Source organism: Schistocerca serialis, chromosome 7, assembly GCF_023864345.2.
Source record: "Schistocerca serialis cubense isolate TAMUIC-IGC-003099 chromosome 7, iqSchSeri2.2, whole genome shotgun sequence".
Classification (NCBI taxonomy): domain Eukaryota; kingdom Metazoa; phylum Arthropoda; class Insecta; order Orthoptera; family Acrididae; genus Schistocerca; species Schistocerca serialis.
This window is the reverse complement of record NC_064644.1, coordinates 141,084,645-141,103,035: the sequence shown is the minus strand read 5'-3', so window position 1 is coordinate 141,103,035 and position 18,391 is coordinate 141,084,645. Positions and strand designations below refer to the sequence as shown.

Sequence of the window (18,391 nt, the reverse complement as noted above, 5' to 3'; positions counted from 1 at the left end):
AAATTTTTTAATGGAACCATGTACATTTTATTCAAGAATATACTCACCCTCTCCAAGATCTATTCAAAAATGTACCACACTGTACCACTTTATCCACGAAACTTGTAACTATGGAAATGATAAATAGTTATTAAATAGTACATAACTTCTCTAATGTAAATATAATTTCAGTGCACTACATTAACTAAATCATTTAAGATTTTCAAGTACGTTTGAACATTTTACAAATTACCAGTAAACTTTGAATGCAACAATAATGCACTGCACAGAAATTGCATCTTGTTATTTGTACAGTACCGTATTACAGTACTTATGACAATGCAGAAGTAACACTGCCCTTTGCAGTAACTTTTACTGTGATACTACCACTACATGAAAAACAGAGCGCTTACTTCACATGCTCAAAATGGTGACCATTGGCATTCATACATAGGGTCACTCTGTGGATGAAGGACTTCCTACATTGTGCTAGTACTTCCACTGTGATTGCTGTACAAGCATCAGTAATGCGTTGCTGTATGTCCCCTGGTGTTGCTGTAACATTTTGGTAGACAGCATCCTTGACTACCCCCCAAAGAAAAAAAAATCCGGCAGTGTCAGATCCGAAGATGGGGCAGGCCAGCTAACTAGCACACCACGTCAAACCTACCTACCAAGGTATTTATGGTCCAGAATACATCGTGTTCGTAAGGCATTGTGCGCAGGTCATACATCATGCTGATACCACATGACCATCCTCTGATTCAGAGGTACGACGACCAAGAGGAAAGGTAGAGTGTGTTTTAAAAATTGGTCATATTGCCTGCTATTTACAAAGAAAGATCCGATAATGGTACTTCTAATAATTCCGTACCAAACATTAACGTTCCTTGGACGCTGATGCTCTACCTGTGGAGCCATCGTGGGTTGTTGATAGGCAATAATGCGTATTTCTCATATTGACAATTCATTTGTTGGAGAATGGCATCTCGGCTGTAAAAAGAACGTCTGAGAAGAAATTGGGATGAGTCAGAAATTATTGTTGAGTCCACTGACCAAATGGAACCCAATTAGTGAAGTTATTTTCATGAGGTTCTTGCTGTAGATGAACATGATATAGATGGAATTTAAGACGTTGAGGACGCGATGTGCACTTGTTTACGAGACACCAACTTCATGTTGAATTCGTCGTGTGCTGTTTTGAGGATTCACGGTTACGGCAGCGAGCACAAAGACTTCAGCAGTTTCGTCTGTTCGTATTTTACGACGATTTCGAGGTCTTGCGCGTAAACTTTCCTTTTCATGTAGATGGGAAATGAGACGACCAAACGTCGAGAGAGGAAGCGATGGCTTGTCAGGGAATCGTCTGCTGTACGGTAGTTGTGCCTGATCAGAATTACACAGTAGCTATGTGCAGTAGAGGACAAGACAGACATAGTAATATGATAATCATAATGTTTTCTAACAGTACTGAACATAAAAATACAAGTAACTGAATTATTTCCTGTCTACGTACTTTCTCCGTAATTCACCAGCATTTCTACCTTATCGTCATGCGTGTACATCATATACCATAACAAAAATTGTATTCAGTGTGTAATACCGACATACAGTTACTAACTTACTCTTCCACTCGACTGCAGTGCACTGTAGGCTAAAGCAATAACAAATGAAGTGCGTGGGTGAAGGGGGGGAGGGCTGGGGAGGAAGGAGTACCTGTGTTTACAGGTGTCAGATATCATAAACAAAGCCCACATCTCTGTTACAACACTATATTGAATACGTAACGTGTACACTCAAGGCCGTAAGGAGATCGGTTTCTTCACAACCTGTGTATCCTTTATCTACGTTTCATTGACGAAAATGGTAAAATGTACCTTTCTGCGTAGCTCTGGAGGGGATAAGTGAGTTCTTGAATAAAATGTACATGGTCCCATTTGAAAAATTTAACCTCTACCCTGAATCCCCAACATCTGTGGGTATACATAAAACGTATACCCTCAGCAAGAAAAACCCAATGATGTTAAAAAACATTGGCTTAAACACTTTTTCATTTAACGCACCAGAAAAAAGTTATTTTGTTGAGCAAGATAAATGTGTGTGTAAATATATAAACTTCAGGAAGACATAACCGTAGACATTTTAAATGGGTTATAAGCAATAATGATACAATATAGGCCAAAGTACGGTAAAAATTTTCGGAAGCGTTAGACTATCTGAGAACATAGCCTAGATAACGAGCAAGAACATATCACACGGAACACATAAATTTTGGCAACAAGAGAAACATGAAAGCAATATGGGATCACAAAAAAGTGGTGTAGAGTGATCAAAATGTCGAGCATGCCAGAAAAGACTAAACATATATTAATATTGATGTTGATCATGTTAATCTCTCTTTTAAAGTTAACATTTAGATCCACTAGGGTGTACAACCGGGTTTTATCGACACCTCCTTGAAGGTAACCCCACCGGAAGCAGCGTGGAGAGGTTAAGTGTGGAGAACAAGGGGCACATAACCCTTGATAGATGATTCGATGACCAACATATTCGCTTAAGTGGGACCGTCCTACTCAGTAACTTTTATGTCCCTCATGAAGCTAAATAAACTGTGTAATGATGTCTTGTTACACAGCACTGTCTGTTGCAGTTTAAAAGAAAATAAGATTTCCTATTTAACGAGGTGACATGACAAACCAAATTCCAATTTTATGAGAGTGAGCAGTAATGACAAGATACAAGCGACTCCACGCAACTACAGCATAACAGTAGACCCGGAATAACGGCGCTGTAACCGTGGTCGAAAAGTTGCTTCCACCAGTATAGGTTTTTACGAAACTCAGAAAATTTTCTTGTTCCTTTAATCATTGTTGAATATTTCAGCACTTTGTCGTCTGTATATTTCCCACGAAACGTGCCTGCAACACGCATAAGAACGACTTGCAAAGTACTGTTTAAAAAATTAAAACAGGTTGCTCTTCGGAAAACTACATACAACTGCACAATACTACAGACGCCATGTGAACTGTACACATTTTAATGGCGTCTTTGTCTGTCTTCTGTAATACACGTGGTGCTGTCTCGCGATCGTTGACTGAACGAATACAATGTAACTGATAGAAACATTTCGTTTCATGCACGCAATGTTTCCATTGCATTGTATTATCTAGCACATGTTGTTGAATTAGTACGGTGCAGCAGATAAAGGGAGATTAATCGAAAGCCGTTTGCTATGTGGCTTAGACGGACAGGATACAGTGGCAGACAAGCAGGCTGGCACCTGTCCGTCTTCTGCTTCTCGGCCTCCAGCTCGCGGTAGGTGTGCTGCAGCTTGTCGGTGAGGATCTCGAGGTTCCGCGTCAGCTTGTAGTCCGCCTCGAACTGCTCGGACATGAGCACGAGGTCGCGGGTGGCGTCGTGCAGAGGCAGGTCGCTGATGAAGAGCCCGCGCCTGAAACAGACGTCTGAAGTCAACCGGCAGCTTGACGAGACTCGAAAGAAGGAGGATACATTCGCCAATGTGCGGGGAGTCCCAGAAATGTTACGACAGATTTCGAGGGTTTTTAAAGGGTGTCTTAAGGAACAAAACGAGGATAGAGACCCGTCTCCGGAAGCGTCATCAATGACACTACACAGCGTCGAAGTTATAGGCACCGGCCTGTGCGTCTAGGCTACCCCTTTGGCAGCAAACGTGACTTTGTACGCTGAGGAACTTTAGGTGGAACGACTCGCAATGCTGCTTGTTATTCACTGATCTAGACTGACTGCCACGATTGCCAATGGGGAAGATAAAGTTAGATGCTACGTAGAAAGGTCTTGCCTCCTATGTATCAGGTGCTCTGTTGCCCCAGTAGATGCCATTTTTGACCCGGGTTTCCACTCACAGATCATTTTCCCCCTGAACCCTCTAACATTTCCAGTGTTTAAGGTGCACAGGAGAAAAATAAACTGTGGATGTAAACCCGTGTCCGTAACAGTCATCTACCAAGGCAACAGACATCACATTCATGGGAAAAGAAATGTTCAAATGTTTCTGAATTCCTAAGGGACCAAACTGCTCAGGCCATCTGTCCCACATTCAGGAGTCCTGACTAGCTCCACCTTCTCCACTGGCGATCACGGCAATCAGTCGTGATCACTCAATAACAAACAACATGGCGAGACGTTCCACCTACGGTCCGTCAGCATACAAAATCACGTCTGCTGCCGAAGGGGTGGCCTAATGGGAGGTTCTGGTGCCTACAACCTCGAAACTCTATAGCGTTGGTGGATGACGTTCCCGGACCCTGGTTCCTGTCCTCTGTTTTTTCTGTAAGACACCCTCTAAAACCCCTCGAAGTTTGCAGTAAAATTTCTGGGACACCCTTTAGATGGCTAAAAAAGGAAAACTAAATCATAGAGCCAGCTTCATACTAAGCACCTCGTTCCCAGGTGGCAGACAATTTTTTGTTGAGTGAACTCTGTAAGACACTGGAGACCATGAGGACTGATACAAATGTGTGGCACTAGGTGCCCAAGCTCAAGCATGTTTCTCTGAGAGATATCAGTGTTTGGCTGATCCCTCTCAATAGAAATCCAAACTTCATGAGAGACTTCACAGGTTGCATAGCTGTCATGTAACTCCAATAAAATAAGTAGAGGAACTATCTATGTTAAAATATAGTCTCCACCATCAGAAAGCAAACAACGTCCCAAGATATATCGGTAGTTTCTTCTATTGCTCGCCTGGAACGGATGGTCGCAAAAATGTTGTGAGTGCATATTCATTGCTCCTAAGCGAAGGTAGTGTCAAGTTTCTACTGAAAGAAAGTCATCGACTCACGTACTTTCCTTAGGTTACTAGAATCATATTTGGGAAAAGCCCGTTATAGATTACCATTCACCCTGCCAAACTAAGATTATCCATTGTTGCATTACATTACCTCAGGTGAATATTGGGATAATCTGATATAATATCTATCCTGAGTACGCACGTTGCAAATCTCGTAACACTTTTTTAGCTGTGTTGGTTTTCCTCTTTGAAAACTCACTCCAATCATGTGGACTCTAAAGATTACCTTTATTTCGAATCCTCAAGAAAAATTCCTTTCTCATCCTTTAGATTTTTTTTTAGTGTTTTAGTTCCCAGACTCTGTTACTAATTTGTTCCTGAAAGGAACACGTTTGTTTTGACCCTGATCAGTTAATTATGTAACAAGATATGAAACAAGTTAGTTCCCGAGCCTATGAACATGATTTTTATTTAAATATAGTTGTTTACTGATCATCTGGAAATGCTATTTCATGGCAGCAAAAACTCTTGGGAATAATTTAAGCTGCGTGATACGGAACAAACGCATTCTGTGGAACAGGGAAGTTGACTAAAATAAACGTTTTCAGTTTTCCTGCAGATTTAGTTGTGTTGTAGTTAAGAATCTACGTCAAGATGTTCCACTGAAATATTATAGAATCCTTTTGGAGCTTTACTGCGCTACTAGAAAGTAGTGTGATAAAACCTCGCAATGTTTTTCGCAGACCGGGATTCGAACATTGGAGCTACCTCCATCGTGGTTTTCACTGTATGGATGTTGGCTTGAGGACAGCAAGTCGTGACTGTAAAGAGATAGTAAAAAAAAAAAAAAAAAAAAAAAATAACAGCGAATGAAGTGGAAAAAATTTGTGCTTTAAGGAATCTCAGATATGTAAACTCTTATCTTACGTGGAAATGCAACGGTTAAGGTGCTGGACATGTACACGTCAAGGGCGGGGTTAAAATACTCACTCAACAACCTCGCAGTGTTTCCCCATTGTGCTGGCGTACGCTGGCCCCAGCATACCATGCGGCATAGAGGTTGCGCAGTATCGATAGAGGCCAAAGAGAAGATTCACTGGAAATGCGCCAGCGCCCTCTCAGCCGCCAGTATTGAGGATCGCCACCACGGACCGGAGGGCAAGTTTAGGCAGCCAATTTAGCCAGCTAGTTCGAGCCTGTTACGCCAGTTAGTTCGAGTCTGTACGCTGTGGGGTTCCAGCGTGTCACCGAGAAGGAGCCACAGACTTACAACAGCGACAGGCAGCACATAGTAATCTTACAGTGAACATAGCGAACTTCTACTTCAACAGGATTGAGGCTACGTGTATTATAAAGAAGAGAGCTTGTTCCACAGCATGTGCACATCTCCAGCAGTACTCCGAAGGGATACCGCCCTTCGATTGTGCCATTCTAGCACTAATCGAAGCGTTAGGATTTCAGGTGCCAGCCAGCCAGCCGAGCAGCAGCGGTCTAGCCGAGCAGCAGCGGTCCAGCCAAGCAGCAGCAGCGTGGTCTCAGCCAGCAGCCGCGGTCCAGCCAGCGGTCCAGCCAGCAGCAGCGGTCCAGCCAGCCAGCCAGCCAGCCAGCCAGCCTTCCCTCCAGCAGCAGCAGCAGCAACAGCAGCAGCGGTCCCGGCCCCATCCGCGGCAGCAGCAGCAGCAGCTGCTGCAGCGTTCCTGCCAGCCGTCACCAGCGCCAGCGCCAGCAGCATGGGACTCTGGTCCTCGTCTTCGTCCGCCTTCGTCCGTCTTCGTCCTGTGCTGTTTTCGTTCATCCCTGTCATCATGTCAGCCCCCACCACCACCACCACTGCCACTACTACCACCACTGCCATTGTGTACACGTCGCCCTCGGTCACCACCAACATTACATGGTGTGCCCAGTCACACCCCCCCCCCTCTTTCCATCCCACCGAGCGAGGTGGCGCAGTGGTTAGCACACTGGACTCGCATTCGGGAGGACGATGGTTCAATCCCGTCTCCAGCCATCCTGATTTAGGTTTTCCGTGATTTCCCTAAATCGTTTCAGGCAAATGCCGGGATGGTTCCTTTGAAAGGGCACGGCCGATTTCCTTCCCCATCCTTCACTAACCTGAGCTTGCACTCTGTCTCTAATGACCTCGTTGTCGACGGGACGTTAAACCAACACTAACCTAACCCTAACCTCTTTCCATGCCTCCTCTTCTAACTCTCCCTTCGCCCTCGCTCTTCGTCGCCCACTCCCCAGCTTCTTCCTCCCGCTCCTCTCCCTCTGATCCTTTCCCTCCACTCCCCCAGCCTGTCACTGCAGCTCCAGCTAGGGTGGTGGCCCGTCAGGCCACTGCCCGCGCCCAGCTCTCCCCATCGCCTTCACCATCACCGCCACCACCATCGCTGTCGCCGTCGCCATCGCCTTCACCATCACCATCTCCGGCGCCGCCTACTGCACCCACGCCAGGACCTGCCGCTTCCCCCCACTCTCGTCCCTCATGTCACCATCCACCCTTCTGCCGCCGTTAAACGCCCTAGTGGCGCCACCACCTCCTCTGCTCCCAAAAATGCTCCACCCCATCCTCCTTCTCCCCCCCCCCCAGGATGTCATGAATGTCTCCCCACCTGGCCCTGCTCCCTCCACCTCCTCCACCTCCTCCCACCCTCTTTATACAAATACCTCCTCTCCCATCCCAATCCTTCCCTTCTCGTGGCCCTGAACCTCTCCCTCCTCCTCCGCCAACACTTCCCTGGTGCCCCCCTCTCACTCCTCACTCTCAGTCGGGATTCAGTTCTAATCTCCTCCCCCAGCCCCACCCTCCATACTGACATCCTCTCCCGCCTCCCCATCAACCGGTTTGGCCCCAATGCCTCCCTCACCACTGCTCCTTCTCCCTCTCCTACCCGCCAACCCCAACCCCCATGTCGCCCGCCAACCCTCACCGCCATGATCACTTGGATTGGTCCGACGATCACGGAGGAGGATGTGTTGGCGGAGCTCAAGGCGCATCCCTCGCAGGAGGTGTGGGCGGTCCACTGCATTTCTAACTCAGCCAGCCCCACCCGCCTTATGCGGGTTTTCTCCGAGGACGCCCCCTCCATTGACTGTCTCCTGAAGGAGGGTGCCCTCCTCTTCAACCAGCGATATAAGGTCGACCCCTCACATTCCCCTCCTCAATCCCTGCGCTGCCAGAGGTGTCTGCCCTATAATGCACATCCAACAGCTGAGTGCTGCGAGGCCCCCACCTGCCCACATTGTAGGCAAGCGCACTTCCTTCGGCAGTGCCCTAACCTTCAATCTCCTCCCTCCTGTAATACCTGCAGTCTCCCCCATCCCACCTACTCCCAAAAGTGTAAAGCCCAACCCCTTCCGACCACTCCTGAACTCACGATCCCTGTCCATCCTCTGGACGCCCCCACCTCTCCTGGCAATTCCCTTTGTCTCTCCCCCCCCCCAACCGCTGAGGACATCATCAGGTTCCTCACCACTGTCCTGCAAAACCTCCACCCTTTCCAGCGCCCTCACACCCTCCAACAGGTCTCCCTCACTGCCTGTTCCGTCTCCCACCTAAAAATGTATGCCATCTACTCCCACAACCAAGCCCATTTCACCTTCTCCCATCTCGACACCCTCGTCTAAATCCCTGTCATGGTGTGACAGCACCATATCCTGTTCAACAACATCCGTTCCCTTCCCGCCAACAAGAACCTCTTCATGCACACCCTTGCAACCCACCGCATGGATGCCTTCCTCCTCAATGGAACCCTCCTCCAACCCCATCACACTGTCCACACTTCGCCCTACCTTCTCCATCGCTCCAATAATCCCCTCCCGATTGCTCGTGGCAGAGTTGCCATTGGCCACCACCGCCAGATCCTGGTTCTGCTCCAACCTCTCCTTCCCGACCCCATCAAACACCTAATCCTTAGTCTCTCCTTCCCCGGCCTTACCGTCACCTGCGCCACCATCTATGTCTGCCCTAATGCCCCTCTTCCTTTCGACTTCCACTCCCACATTGATCGTAGCTTGTCCTCCTAGGTGATCGCTGCCAACCTCAACATCCATAGTCGCTCCGCCACCCAGTTATGGCGGTGGCATCGGTTCCTCTCCACCCTCCAAGGCGACCTCGTCCCCATTCCCCAGCACACCCACCCCAAATCCAACTCCACTCCCAATGTCATCCTCTCCTCCCCCAACCTCCTTGGCCGCATAGTGATGGATGTCCTGGACCCCATTGGTAGCGACCATCTCTCTGTCCTCCTTACCGTTTCAGACGGTCGTCGCCCCTGCCCCGATCCTCGTAATGACCCTCCCCCGAAGTACGTCCATGATTATTCCCGTGCCAACTGGAATGCCTACTGGGCTACCCTCTCCACCCAGGTCAAAGGCCACCCCTTCACCTACTACCACCCTGACGATGTTACCCATGCCGCCTCCTTTCTCCAGCAGACCTTGCCTGAGGCCATGGAGGCCCACGTCCCTACTGTCGCCATCCACCCCCACCATCCCACCTTATTCCCACAGGCCATCCTCCTCCTCCGTGAATCCCGCTGTCTCTACCGTGCCTTCCTCCACATGCGTGACCCGGACACACTACGACGCCACCGCCAACTCCAGCGACACATCCGAAACTTGCTCGCGGCGAAGAAACGCCAGGACTGGCGACAGACATGCACCCGTTTACAAGCCACCCTACCTATAAACTCGTCCAAGTTCTGGTCAGCCTTCCATCGCCTTACCGGAACTAAATCCTCCCCCTGCTATCCTCTTCTCCATGATGATCACCCCTTCCCTGACACCCTTAGTAAGGCCAATGACTTTGCCCCCTACCTTTCCGATATCTTTTCCATCCCTGACGATCCCCAGTTCGATTATTCTCTCCTCCCGGATGTCCGCGATCAAACTGACACCTCTGTCCCTCCCCTCACACCTGGTTTCCAGTTCTTGGTCAACATTGCACACACGGAACTTAATGCCCCCATCACTACACGGGATCACATTGCTACACTCCACACAAAACGCAATACTGCTCCTGGTCACGATCGTGTCTCCTACCACCACCTTCGTGAAGCTCCTGTCTCCTTCCTCTCCACCCTGGCCAGGCTCTACAGTGTAGTCCTGTCCACCGGCTACTACCCCATCCTCTGGAAAACCTCCCGTAGCCTGATGTTCCTTAAACCTGGTGAACTGCTGTCCGCTATCTCCTCCTATTGTCGCATCAGCCTTACCTTGGTCTTCAGCAAGGTCCTGGAATCCATCCTCACCTGACGCATCCACCAGCATCTCTGGCAGCACCGCCTCCTTCCCGTTACCCAGTGTGGCTTTCGACTGTCCTGCTCTTCTGATGACCTTCTCCTCCACCTCACTCATCTCCTTTCCAAACAGCTAAATTCCCGTCGCTCTGCAATCTTCCTCTCCCTGGACCTCGAACGTGCCTATGACCGCGCTTGGCATTTCTGTCTCCTCTTCAAGCTCCAAACCTTCGCCCTTCCCATTAACTGGGTCTGTCTGATCAGCTCCTTTCTCTCCCACCGTCCTTCCTATGTCACGATCCATAACACGGATTCCTACACCTTTTTTCCCTCCGCTGGTGTGCCCCAAGGCTCCGTCCTCTCCCCCCTTCTGTATACGGCGGACATGCCGCCGCCGTCATCCCCCGTCCACCTTCTCCAGTTTGCCGATGGCACCGCCTTCCTTGCCCTCGCCCCCACCCTGCAGCATTCCCAACACCTTCTCCAATCCCATCTTGACCAGTTCACCGCTTGGTGCAACCAATGGTTGCTCAAGGTCAATCACTCCAAAACCCAGGTGATCATTGTAGGCAAAACCATCCCTTCCTTCCGCCCCCTTGATTTCTATCTCACCATCTATGGTCGTCCTATAGCCCTCACCCCCACTCTTAAGTACCTTGGCGTCACCCTCGACCGTCGCCTCTCCTGGACCCCCCATCTGCGGACAATCCAAGCCAAGGCACACTCCTGACTCTGTCTCCTCAAGTTCCTTTCTGGTCGTATGTGGGGTCTGGACCCCTACACCATCCTCCACACCTATAAATCCCTCATCCGCCCTATCCTCTGTTACGCCCATCCTGCCTGGATCTCCCCCCCTTACCTTTTACCCATCCGCCTCACCTATCGCATCCGTCTCCCCTCCCCCATGTGGAACCTGTACGACCTCATTCCGTTCCCCTACCTCCTCCTTTTCCTTGAACAGATACGGATCCTGTACACCTCCCGAAAACTCGATCCTCCTCACCCACTTGTCTCCCCCATCCTCTCCCACCCCCGCCCACTGCCGTACCTGTATTCCCACGCCCCACCCGGTCTCCATATCTTCACCCTCCTTACGCTCTCCCAAGGTGGCTTCTGCCAGCTCCCCCTCCCTGATGATGCCCTCCTCCCCTCCATCTACCCCTCCTACCAACTTTGATCCTCCATCCCCCTTCCTGTGTTTGTTCCTTGGGCACCCTACCTCCGTCCTCCATTTCTCCCCACTCCTCCCCTGGGCTTCCCCTCCCCTGTCCTCCTCCCATCTCCTCAGCCATTGGCATCTTTGTTCGCCCTCTCCCCCATCCCCCTCACCCTTCTTCCCCTCTTGGCAGGTCCCCAGACCCGAACATGCTACATGGACTTTCGCGTGCTGGAGATCATCGCCATCAGTGTCTCGTGTGTGCCATCGTGTTTAGTGTTCAGTGTTCACCGTCGCATTCCATCGTTCACCTGTGCCACTGCCATCGTCAGTGTTTGTGCGTCGCGTCAACAGTTTGCAGTGTGGATTATCGTCGAGTGTGAACGGCTCCGTGTTTGTCTTTATGTGTTTACTGTTTTATTGCCCACCGTTCTGTAACTTATGTGTATTCTTTCTGTTTTCTCTCATTGTGTCTTCTATGGCTGAAGAGCAGCATAGAATGCTGCTGACAGCCTGCCTGTTGTACAGGTTTTAAAATAACAATAAAGAAAGAAAAAAAAACACAGCATGTGAAAACTAAAGTATCTCTTTCTCTATGAATAAAGAACCCAAACATAAATTGCGTGCACTTTGTGTTATACAACGAGGATAGCAGCCACCAACCAACATCCTCTCCTTGCTTACCATGGTACAGCTCTACAGAGATACCAAAACGACATAAAAGGGGCTAAAGAGAATACAACACACATTGATTTGCTATGTCATTTCATGTGATTAGGGGGATATTTTACTGAACAATGCAACACTAAAATTCATTCATTTATGTTATAAATAATGTCTAACCCCTTGATGAACGTCGTACTGTTATGGTCCTGCATCACACACTGACGGAAAAATACGTAGCACCAGTAAATAATAGATGACATGCGTAAGTGATTACCATTCCAGGTTCACAGGTTTATGTAAGCGAGAGCTAAGCCACTGCAATTGTGAAATGCATGTAATCGCCAGAACGTTGAATGCAAGTATGCAAACGTATATGCATTTTGTTGTACAGATGCCAGATGTAAATTTATGGGCTGGTGTTCCACACCTGTTGCACTTGGTCTGGCAGTACAAGGACGGTTAATGCTGGTTGTGGATGACGCTGGAGTTCTTGTCCGGTGATGCCCCATATGTGCTCGACTGGTGGCAAATCCGGTGATCGAGCAGGCCAAGGCAACATGTCGACACTCTGTACAGCATGTTGGGCTACAACAGCTGCATAAGCGCAAGCGTTATGCTGTTGGAAAACACCGCGTGGAATGCTGCTCGTGAAGGCAGCACAACTGGTCAAATCACCAGACTATATACAAATTTGCAGTTAAGGTGTGTGAGACAACCACCAGAGTACTCCTGCTGACATACGAAATCGCACCCCAGACCATTACTCTAGGTGCAAATCCAGTGTTTCTAGCATGCAGACAGTTTAGTTCGCAGCCAGTTGAACTGTTGATAATGGCATCTTTGTCGCCTTAAAGGCTTTGTTGACTAACATCAACTCATCACGTCCAATATCACGATCGTTACGACTTGTGTTTAGAGCAAACCTGATTTGTATTCTCATGATGACGCTACAAGAACCACTCTTATGCGACTGACGCGAATTTTGATATACATCTCTTAGATGTATAAACACGCCTACCAACATTCGTTTGTGGTGCACAACTCCTTCTTGGTGTTACGATTTTTTCTCGTCAGTGCATTAATATCTGCTCGGTTACTTCAAGTTGGTAGAGGTCTTCAAACAACGAAGATATTTGTAAGGGAAAATATTAGGGTAGGAAAAAACTTCTCAGATATGACGACGATACCAACTAACTTTCGTTCGTGCTACGACCATGCAAAATCAACAATAACGCAAATGAAGTGTCGACTAGAACGGCAACGTAGTTTGCTTTATACGGCTTTTAAAAGTACAATGATCACGGCCCAGGGCCCACCTTATTATTGAGTGCCAAATGATGGCTTTTAGGCCATGTGACGCTGTAAGAACAGTATGTCAGTGAAACAGAGACGAATGGGACATCATTCTGTCAACGATAAAGGCTGAAAAAGGGGGAAACTGAGTGTCGTAAACGCTGTTTTCAAAACGTCGACTGTTATGTCCCGGTGCCCGGGGACGAGAATCTCGGAAACGGCGAAGCTGCTTTGGTTGTATGCGTGCTACTATCGTCATTCTAGCGAATGGGTTGTCGAAACGTGAACCTTGCCACGAATGCAGGGATGGGTGGAGTATTACCCCATCATTACAAAAACTTTCGAGACTGGATTTGTAAAAGAAAGAGAAGAGTTAAGATTGTGGAATTAAATCTTCAGGTGTTCAAGACAGTCCTCCCACACACGGTCCCTTGTTGAGTACAACGTACAGAACATTCCTACATGAGAAACTGTCATGAAAAGACTTATTTGCGACCTTGTTCAACTCGTGTGTCACACTGGCTTGAAAGTTTGTTAGATAGTCAAACCGTTGATCTTTCTTGTGAATTTCTGCACTTTTTCGACTAGTGATAGGTTCATGTCGATAACATTAAGCCTCCAATCCGGGATAACTTTTCCAGAAGAAATAATTGTCCACAATTTTCGTTTCATTCAAGTAATGGCAAGCTTCAAAGCATGTTGTTTTTGTTTGGGAGTCTAGGTGTGTGGGCAAAACTATGTACACTCTTCGCTCTTCTTCAAAACATCGTGGAGAATGTCTCGAACACTTGATCTGGACACATTACTCCTCTGCGTTTTGTGACACAACAACGTTGACACGCCACGGATGCACGTTCACAGCTTAACACTGCCAGCTCACAATTGTCAGATCGAATGCATATATGTTGTTTATACTTGTTGATTTAAGCTACCGCTGTAGTTAGTATGCTGATGACAGTTATATGCCAAGAACGTTTTGGATAAATGGTGTACGCTGTATGGAACATTAGCCTGGACTTCACCGGGACCTATGGAAGTATCAAAGGCCCTGTGGCAAATGGGACTACATAAATATTATTGCGGACCACCTGTATCCCTTTGTGCTTGATGTCCTCCCCGACGGCAATGGTATCTTCCATCCGTATAACTGTCGATAACAGAAGATTAGAACTGTGCTAATATGGTCAGCTCGTGTTGGTGTCTTGGTCACCAAATTTGCCTGATCTAGGCCCAATGGAACACACTTTACGGGACGTACGTGACATTTGATTATACATCTGGTGCCAAATACCTCCGGAAATCTTGTAAGGACTGCATGAAATGCAGAATCGCTGCTCTATTGCGTTCAGAAAGTGGACCGCAGGTAATTCAGCAGGCGGCCATAGTTTCTTGACTCATCAGCGTAGCTGTGTTGTGTGTGCTTCACCAAATGGGTAAACTGGAATTCCGAGCAGCTATAAGATATTTTTATTTTACGACGTTTATCCGGCAACGGAAATGTATCTAATGTTGCTGAACTGTTTTAAAGAGAGCGCACCTTCATTTTCAACAGTTGTTAAAGGGGGGCCTAATTCAATGACGACGTTTGGCCTGATGAACATCTCAGAATTGTAATCATGGATGAAAATACAGAGACATTGTGCAGAATTTTGTGCCATAGCCCTTTCAACTTATAGAGGTTATTCTCGTGAACTGCGCAGATGTGAAAGTAAAGATTTACGACAAGTCGTTGGCAGGAACGTAGTGGAGAGCTACCGTTGCTTTTACAAGTGACATGAGATCATACCAGAACGAATTTACGAATCGCCTAAAAGAACAACAACGAAAACACTCGCAATCAGTCTTTCAAATCAAACTCCAGACGTACACCATCCATCCAAAAACATCCTACATTGATTTTATTCCTGGCATACAAGCGACGTTAGCGCAGTAATGACGGTAATGACGGTGGCAGCTATAAGACGAGGCGTTCAATAAGTAGTGAAACACTTTTTCTCGAACAATTTCGGTTTAAGAAAATGGGGAAATCGTTGTGGGGCTTCGTGGAATACTCCCGTTTCAGCCCCTATAGTTTCATGAAGCTCCGATAGATTGGGGTCATAATCATAATCAACTCCGTTCATGAATTAGATATGAAATCACCTGTTCTGTTGTCTATTTACAACCCACTTCATACGAAGTCTACCCAATTCTTCTTTTCCAGTCGGCCGATAATTCATTATCACTTTTAGCATGATACTTTCATTTCAGTCCATTCTCTTCTATCTTGTCATTAACTGAAAAGTTTTTTTAAATATGGTCTTATTCTTTCATTCTTTATTTTATCCACTTTGTTATCACCTCTTACATACCTCATGAGCTTCATCTCTGCGCTTGTACACGAGATTTCCTTTTTTTTTGTTACTGTCAATGATTCGAAACCATTTACAAGAGTAGGTACAACCATAACTTTACAGAATTTCATTTGTGTTTCTTTTCTCGTTTTTCTTCCCGATGTTCTTCCAACTGTTCCGCAGATAGCTTGATATTTATTAACCTTCTTCTCAGTGTCTTTGTCATAGTTAAAACTAATATGACATTCTAGAGAACTGAAGTGGGGTACTTGTTCCAAAATTTTTTTCATTTGTTATTTTCGATCTGACTGGATTCTTTCCTTTGAAAGCCGTTACCTTTGTCTTATTTGCAGATTAGTTAAGCTGCAATATGTTCCGTTTACCCACAGTCTGTACACTGCTCCTTGTAAACTATTTTCTGTTTGCTGTATAAGGGTGATAAACTGCAACCTAGGCTTACTAAACCTTCGTATGACATTTTCGAAACGGAACTTACCCTATTTTTCTATTTACATGGTATTAATAAAATGCGTAGGAAAATTTTATTTCCATTACTTTTCACAAAAGTGGTCTTTTTTCTTATCTAACGCTTCCTTAAAATCAATAAATGTTAAATGCGTTTCTAAGCTCAATTACCCATGTTTTCAATAATGTGTCTTATTACAAAAGTATCATTACATGCCGGCCGGAGTGGCCGAGCGGTTCTAGCCGCTACAGTCTGGAACAGCGCGACTGCTACGGTCGCAGGTTCCAATCCTGCCTCGGTCGTCCATGTGTGTGATGTCCTTAGGTTAGTTAGGTTTAAGTAGTTCTAAGTTCTAGGGGACTGATGACCTTAGAAGTTAAGTCCCATAGTGCTCAGAGCCGTTTGCACCATTGATAACTACATGAACGTCCCTTTCTGAAGTCTGACTGTTCTTCTAGGATTATTGCATCAGTGAAAGTTTGTAGCCTTTGATTAAGAATTTTCCCATAAATTTTATAGCCTGCGTTTAGTAAACTTATATGTCTGTAATTTCCAGTACCTTTCCTATTGCCTTTTTTTACATATAGAAATTACTTTGTCTGTGTTCCATTCTTGAAGTACAGAACAGTTCTTCCAAAACGTATTTAAGAAATGGAGGAAGAATAATTCTAAAATGGCTTTTGTATATCTGATTAGTTCAGCAGTAATGATATCTAGGCCAGTAGCTTTTCTATTTTTTGTTACATTTAGGGCTTCTTTTAATTCTTATAGGTCTATTTAATCTATAGAGTTATTATCAGCTTTTATAGAAAAACTTTCTTCACAATCTTCATCATACCATAAATATCTGTACAGGTGTGTCCTTTGATTTTCGGTTATTACGTTAATGGTTGCAGTATCTTTCTCCGTTTTATTCATATGCTTCGTAAGTTTAAACGCTATATTCTGTTGGGGTGCTGTACGTATCTTCAAAATGACATGTATAACGTAGATTCGTTCCAAGTAGAAAGCTATCACTGTGTTTCTTTTGGCGGAAACCCAGAGCACAGAAGATATTCACAGATGTTTGCAGATTGTCTAAGGAGATATGGCAGTGAACTAAAGCATGGTGAGTCGTTGGGTGGGGCGTCTATCATCATCGCAACAATGTCGCACAAATCTGTCCGACCTCCTGCGTGCCTGCCAGCCGCACACATCCTCAGAAAATTGAAGATAAGACGTTAGATTGCTCGTAGCCGCAAAAATGCAAACAAACTTTTCCTCCTCGATGGCATCACACAAGTCTGCGTACCCGAGAGGAGCTTGCAAAACTTCATTGGATAGTTCTTCCTCATCCACCATAAAGCCCAGATCTCGCACTTCGCGACTTCCAACCGTTTGGCCCAATGAAGGTTGCACTCGTCAGTAGCAGTACGTGGATGACAGTGAGGTTGTTAATGCAGAAATACGTTGGCTCCGGCTTCGACCAGTAGAGTGACACTATTCTGGCATATAGGCGCTCCCAGTAAGATGGCGTAAGGCCGTCGCATTGAACAGAGATTATGTTGAAAAATAGGGTTTTGTAGCCAAAAAAGTGGGGAATAATATGATGTACTTGGGTCCTTAATAAAACCAACCTGCTTTCAGAAAGAACTCTCTTGCATTACTTGTTGAAGGCCCCTAGTACAAAAGACTACAAATAACAGAAGTGCTTTCCACCAGTCAATTGTGAGCTGACAATGTTAAGTAGCGGACATGTTGCCGTAGTATATCAACGTTGTTGTCACACAAAGAGCAATCGAGCAACGAACATGACGCCTCTAAATCAAGTGTTCAAGGCTTTCTCTAGAATGTTTTGAAGAAGAGAAAAGTGTGTGGGAAGTTAGTTTGCCCCACATATGTTAAGTACTGAACAAAAACAAAGAGGCGTAAACGTCTGCTGTGACGTGAGTGCAATGACAAACGCGGACAGTTCAATTTCTGAAAAAAAAATCATCATGGGGTGACGAGACTGCACGTTATCAGTAAGAACCTACCACAAAACAACAAAGAGAAGAACAGATCTCTGATGATTCGCCAAGAAGGTGTGCATGTGACTCGCGATTTGAACGTCGTTATAAAAATGGACTATCCGGTCAATTTCACGTGGTTGTAGAAACGTCGCGTGCGCTGTACTCAAGTGGGGCAAAAAAATATATAGAACCTATGAAGCAGTAGGAGAACTATCTTAACTTTCACCTATTTTTTATGAAGCCAGATCGAAACTTTTTGTAATAACGGGATAGAAAGCGAGGTATAGTTGAGTATTGATATCAGTGTGATGGAGGCTACAATAGAGCTGCTGATCCAGCTTCCGGGCAGGGTATTTACGTCCCTTAGGACAACAGTCGATTAAAAATGTATACATAACGGAAGCCGTAAGCATATCCTGAGCACAATTACAGTAGTAGTTCGGATGAAGCATAAACTACGAGGAAGCTTTGTTCAAGATTCCGTGTCTGTTGA

General features: G+C 46.3%; 1 protein-coding gene across 1 annotated transcript in view; it reads right to left on the bottom strand.

The window, feature by feature from the left end:
• The window catches only part of LOC126412732 (guanylate cyclase soluble subunit beta-1), a 261,772-nt gene that overhangs the window by 106,848 nt on the left and 136,533 nt on the right, over positions 1 to 18,391 (bottom strand). The window contains exon 10 of the mRNA XM_050082463.1: positions 3,260 to 3,430. Coding sequence (XP_049938420.1) covers positions 3,260 to 3,430 — 171 coding nt within the window. The remainder of the gene's footprint in view (positions 1 to 3,259; positions 3,431 to 18,391) is intronic.